This window comes from Oncorhynchus tshawytscha, linkage group LG23 (genome assembly GCF_018296145.1).
Source record: "Oncorhynchus tshawytscha isolate Ot180627B linkage group LG23, Otsh_v2.0, whole genome shotgun sequence".
NCBI lineage: Eukaryota > Metazoa > Chordata > Actinopteri > Salmoniformes > Salmonidae > Oncorhynchus > Oncorhynchus tshawytscha.
This window is the reverse complement of record NC_056451.1, coordinates 21144796-21150795: the sequence shown is the minus strand read 5'-3', so window position 1 is coordinate 21150795 and position 6000 is coordinate 21144796. Positions and strand designations below refer to the sequence as shown.

Sequence of the window (6000 nt, the reverse complement as noted above, 5' to 3'; positions counted from 1 at the left end):
GTCCTCTGCTAGTTACTAACTCCCAGCCCTGTCCTGTCCTCTGCTTGTTACTAATTCCTAGCCCTGTCCTGTCCTCTGCTTGTTACTAACTCCTAGCCCTGTCCTGTCCTCTGCTTGTTACTAACTCCTAGCCCTGTCCTGTCCTCTGCTTGTTACTAACTCCTAGCCCTGTCCTGTCCTGTGCTTGTTACTAACTCCTAGCCCTGTCCTGTCCTCTGCTTGTTACTAACTCCTAGCCCTGTCCTGTCCTCTGCTTGTTACTAACTCCTAGCCCTGTCCTGTCCTGTGCTTGTTACTAACTCCTAGCCCTCCTGTCCTCAGCTTGTTACTAACTCCTAGCCCTGTCCTGTCCTCTGCTTGTTACTAACTCCTAGCCCTGTCCTGTCCTCTGCTTGTTACTAACTCCTAGCCCTGTCTTGTCCTCTGCTTGTTACTAACTCCTAGCCCTGTCCTGTCCTCTGCTTGTTACTAACTCCTAGCCCTGTCCTGTCCTCTGCTAGTTACTAACTCCCAGCCCTGTCCTGTCCTCTGCTTGTTACTAATTCCTAGCCCTGTCCTGTCCTCTGCTTGTTACTAACTCCTAGCCCTGTCCTGTCCTCTGCTTGTTACTAACTCCTAGCCCTGTCCTGTCCTCTGCTTGTTACTAACTCCTAGCCCTGTCCTGTCCTGTGCTTGTTACTAACTCCTAGCCCTGTCCTGTCCTCTGCTTGTTACTAACTCCTAGCCCTGTCCTGTCCTCTGCTTGTTACTAACTCCTAGCCCTGTCCTGTCCTGTGCTTGTTACTAACTCGTAGCCCTATCCTGTCCTCTGCTTGTTACTAACTCCTAGCCCTGTCCTGTCCTCTGCTTGTTACTAACTCCTAGCCCTGTCCTGTCCTCTGCTTGTTACTAACTCCTAGCCCTGTCTTGTCCTCTGCTTGTTACTAACTCCTAGCCCTGTCCTGTCCTCTGCTTGTTACTAACTCCTAGCTCTGTCCTGTCCTCTGCTTGTTACTAACTCCTAGCCCTGTCCTGTCCTCTGCTTGTTACTAACTCGTAGCCCTGTCCTGCCCTCTGCTTGTTACTAACTCCCAGCCCTGTCCTGTCCTCTGCTTGTTACTAACTCCTAGCCCTGTCCTGTCCTCTGCTTGTTACTAACTCATAGTTCTGTCCTGTGGATCAGAATGGGGAGGTGATTTCCACCAGCTGGGAGGTGGACACAGAGTCGCGACGGGCCATCAGCCACCTGACCCTGCAGGTTAAACCACAGGACAACCAGGCCGAGCTGTGCTGTGAGAGCGTCAACCAGGTGACCCCAGTCCCTCTGTCCAACAGCCGCAAGATCACTGTCCTCTGTGAGTCCCCGACTGCTAAGAGATACATGCACTTGAATGCTAGAACACACACACAGACACACAAAGCGATGGAATGTTTGTGTTTATTCAAATGTTTGTTAACCCAATCATTAAAGTTATTTTCAATAACATTCATCCCAATCACAATGACATTAATATTAGTCCTAGCTCCAATACTGAAACTAATTCTGCATTAACACAAATTCTAATATCAATATCATTAATGAAACTAATGGCAATTATGACCCGGGCCCATATTTCACACAGAAACTCATTTGAATCCCAGCTTGGTCTTTTACAGTGAGCTAATTTAACTGAATCGCTTCAATGCACAATCCAAAGGCAATAAAGCCGGCACTTTCTGTGGTGATAATAATGGCAGGTAATAAATTATACATTTTCACTTCACTGCATAGGAGATTTCTCAACTAACACGACTGGAAAACAAACAGAGAATGAAGGTTCCTTCGCATCACACCGACTCTTCCTTCACGCCATCACTCGCTATCTTGCTGCGTCAGTTAATGGTCTAAACCGCTCTCTTCTTCCTCTCCTATCCCACGTAAAAGCCATGTTACCTCCTAGCTATTCCTATTCACGCCTCATACACGTCGAAAAGGAGTTGCAGACCCTTTATCTATGTATCTCTCTTTCTATTGCTCTCTCTCTCCTTTTAGTTTTGTCTTGAGCTGGAGGGCAGAGAGAAAAACTGAAAACACTGTCTGTCTATGAGTGTAGCCCTCATGTCTGCCTGTGTCCCGTGTATAACGTACATGATATGATGTATTCATGTCTGCCTGCTCAGTCATTAGCCTGTCTTACTGCAGCCCCTCAGGGATTACTGCTCAGCTGCACTTCCTCTGTGCCAGTAAAGTTCCCTCCTTTGAAAAGGAGTTTGATAAAGTATGATTAGAATTTATATATAAATGTCTGGAATATTTTAATTTTGGTGAATCTCCACAATGGGTTAAAGTGATGTACAGCAACCCCAGATGTAAAATAGTAAACGATGGTTACTTCTCAGAAAGTATTGAGCTTTTAATAGGTGTAAAACAAGGCTGTCCGTTATCTCCATATCTATTTATTATGGTCATTGAAATGCTAGCTATTAAAATGAGATCCAACAAGAACATCATGGGGTTAGAAATTCAGGGGTTAAAAACGTGTCAATGTACGCTGGTGACTCTACTTTTCTTAAGTCCGCAATCTGGATCTCTGCACAGTCCCATTGAAGATCTTGATCACTTTTCTGCCTCTCTGAATTAAAACCTAATTATGACAGGTGTATCATATTACGTATTGGATTGTCAAAAAATACAGTGTTTACACTACCTTGTAGTTTACCAATAAAATGGGCGGATGGTGAAGTAGACATACTTGGTATTCACATCTAAAAAAATATAGAAATGAACTTACCACAATTAATTTCAATAGAAAGTTAGCAAAAATAGATAAGATTTTGCAACCATGGAGAGGTAAATACTTGTCTATTTATGGAAAAATACATTGATTAACTCTTTGGCCCTATCACAGTTTATTTACTTACTAGTGACTATTGCCTACTCCAGATGATTCATTTTTAAAATCATATGACAAAAAAATATTTCAGACAAAATTAAACGTGGCTATTTATATCATGAATATGAGTTTGGGGGCTAAAATTATTAAATATTAAAGCTTTAAACCTCTCACTAAAAGCTTCACTCATAAATAAGTTATACTTGGTTCTCCAGTAGATTATTAAGAAAAGCCTATTCTTTGCTCAAAAATTGCTTTTTTTTGCCTTCATACAGATTACAACTTCTCATTTCCAACTAATTGAAAATGTAATTTTGTTTAAAGTATCGCCCTTTCTTAAACAAGCCATACAAAGCTGGTTACAATTTCAGTTTAATACTCCAGAAAAGACAGAACAAATATTACAACACATGTTATGGTTAAGATCAAATATATTCATTAGTAAACAACTATTCATTATCGAAAAAATGTTTTAAAATTGTGTTATATTTATCAATGCTATTATGAATAGAAATGGAGGAGTTATGTCACATATGTGGTTATCAAAAATATATGGGAATATCTGCTCAATCCAAATTTACAACCAACTGTTTGCAGCACTTCCACAAAAAATAGAGGAGGCAAGTGGAAAGGGAGAAGGTAGGGAACTTGTTTGCCTGCCACATATTAAAGATACAAATTGGCTGAAAGGAACTGTCATAAATAGAAAAATATACCAGTTTCATCTGAGGACAAAAATGTTGACAGCTGCACCATACAGGTTGCAAAATAAGTGGGATGAGATTTTCAATGTACCAATTCCATGGCACATGGTTTATGAACTGGTACGAAAAACTATACATAACTCAACACTTAGAGTTTTTCAATTGAAGTTATTATATAAAACTCTTGCCACCAACAGAATGCAATATATATGGGCCATACAACAGTCTCAGCTCTGTAGATTTTGTTGGGAAGAGACACTTATTCTAGTATTGCCCCTATGCAGCTTGTCTCTGGTCACAGGTTCAGGAATGGTTAAAAAAATCAACCATACATACAATTAACCATACAAATAGCAGTGTTGGGCATAGCCAGTCAATAAATACTATAATAATACTCGTAGGAAAGGTTTTCATCTTTAGCTCACAATCTGTGGATAATATACGATTAGAAAGATTAAAACATGTTGTAAAACATCACAGCACAATTGAAAAATATATGGCACATGGAAACCAAACAAGGACGGTCTATGGTGATAGGTGGGATGGGCTGAGAGGGTGGTCTATGCTGATAGGTGGGATGGGCTGAGAGGGTGGTCTATGGTGATAGGTGGGATGGGCTGAGAGTGGCTGAGGGTTGGTCTATGGTGATCGGTGGGATGGGCTGAAAGTGGCTGAGGGTTGGGATTAAAGCGTTTGATTGGTAATGCATTGTTGTTACATATAACAGTACCATGTATGTCAAATGTATAAGTAAAATGTATAGGTAAAATGCATGAATATGTAGCATAAAAGCTGTAAAAAAAAAGCTAAGATATTTGTCCTCAAAGAGGGGGGTGGTGAAGGGGTTAAAAAATAATAATAACAATAAAAGATCCCTCCTGGTATAGCTGAATATAGACAGGCTTTGGTAACTAGTATGGGTTTGAAATGGATGGAAAACCTCAGGAGAGGACAAGACTTCATAAAGTGATGTTGATAGATTGGAAATGGTTTCTTTACTTCTTCCTTTACTTTCAAATCCAGTCTTTCCATCCTTTCTATAAAATATTGATCCTGACACAGAGCACTTTATTGACTGAATTTACTGTGTGTGTGTGTGTGTGTGTGTGTGTGTGTGTGTGTGTGTGTGTGTGTGTGTGTGTGTGTGTGTGTGTGTGTGTGTGTGTGTGTGTGTGTGTGTATGTGTATGTGTATGTGTATGTGTATGTGTATGTGTATGTGTGTATGTGTGTGTGTGTGTGTGTGTGTGTGTGTGTGTGTGTGTGTGTGTGTGTGTGTGTGTGTTAGTTGAGCCAGAGAAGGTGATGGTGCTGGGGTTGTTCGAGGCGAGAGAGGGAGAGGAGGTGACCCTGTGCTGTTACACCTCCTCCAGTAACCCGCCTGTACACATCCGCTGGTGGTTGGGCTTCAGGGAACTCAACACCACCGTGGTCAATGTGGAAGAGGTAGGGGGCCTGCATTTACTTCGACACAAACTTCTTCTCACACTGAATCACAGTGGCAGTTCAAGCTTGTATGGCTCCCTGGCTCAAGACGCTGAAGCGGTATGATCCCACCTCCTCTGACAAGGCCTGGGCCTCAATCTTTATTACAGGGTCTTTGGTTTGATCCCTCACCTCAATCAGTTCCTCTCTCACCGCTGCTGCCTGATACCTCAGTGGCTCGACACGCTTAACTTTACTCTCCCACCTTGTCTCAGTCCACATCTTCAAAGTGCTGTCCACATGTTTTTTCAGGATGGCCTATTGCTGTGTGGAGGCTGAGATCAAGGTGTACAGTTTGTGGAAGATGCCAAAGTATCCCATGGCATCAACAGAACTTTTAGCAGCATCAAACATAAGCAGGTTCAATGTGTGAACCCCACATGGCACAAATAGAGCTCTTGGATTCATTTCCAGGAGTCTGGCTTGGACACCTTCATTTTGCCTCTCTTGTTGGCCCCATTATCATAAGACTTCCATCTGCAGTCCACAAAAGGAATTTTTAGATAAATGTTCCTTTATGTGGGGCTCCTCCTTCAGTGACAGAATTCTAATCACAACAGACAACTGTTCAGTGTGGCTGACATCTAATGACCTTGCTGCTCAACAAATCAATGAGTTCATTCTGTATTTGGTGGCCACGGTAGCTGGTGGTGTGACTCAAGGTCCTTTTTTGGACACAGTTAAGGTGCTCTTTCATGACTGGATCAAATTGTGCCGTCAGTTCAACCTCTTTGAGGAAATTTCCATTTGACGGAAAGTACAGTGTTTCTGTGTGTCCCCTTAGTGCCAGATTTCTAATTGCCAGAGACTGCACAATAGCAGTGAGACGTGTCAACCCCTCTCTCCATCTTATCCTCTCAGGCTCCATAAGTGCCATCTCATGCTTATTAATTGTTTCCCCTTTTTTGATCCTCATTGCCAGTTCTTTCCATGTTTTCATGCAGTTTTGGTGTTTTGGAC

The 6000-nt window shown here is 42.1% G+C and overlaps 1 protein-coding gene across 2 annotated transcripts in view; it reads left to right on the top strand.

Moving 5' to 3' along the window:
* nphs1 (NPHS1 adhesion molecule, nephrin) overlaps nt 1–6000 on the top strand; it is a 91038-nt gene that overhangs the window by 40323 nt on the left and 44715 nt on the right. For both annotated transcript variants that reach the window (XM_042304856.1, XM_042304857.1), the window contains exons 9-10: nt 1163–1334; nt 4844–5001. In XM_042304856.1, coding sequence (XP_042160790.1) covers nt 1163–1334; nt 4844–5001 — 330 coding nt within the window. The remainder of the gene's footprint in view (nt 1–1162; nt 1335–4843; nt 5002–6000) is intronic.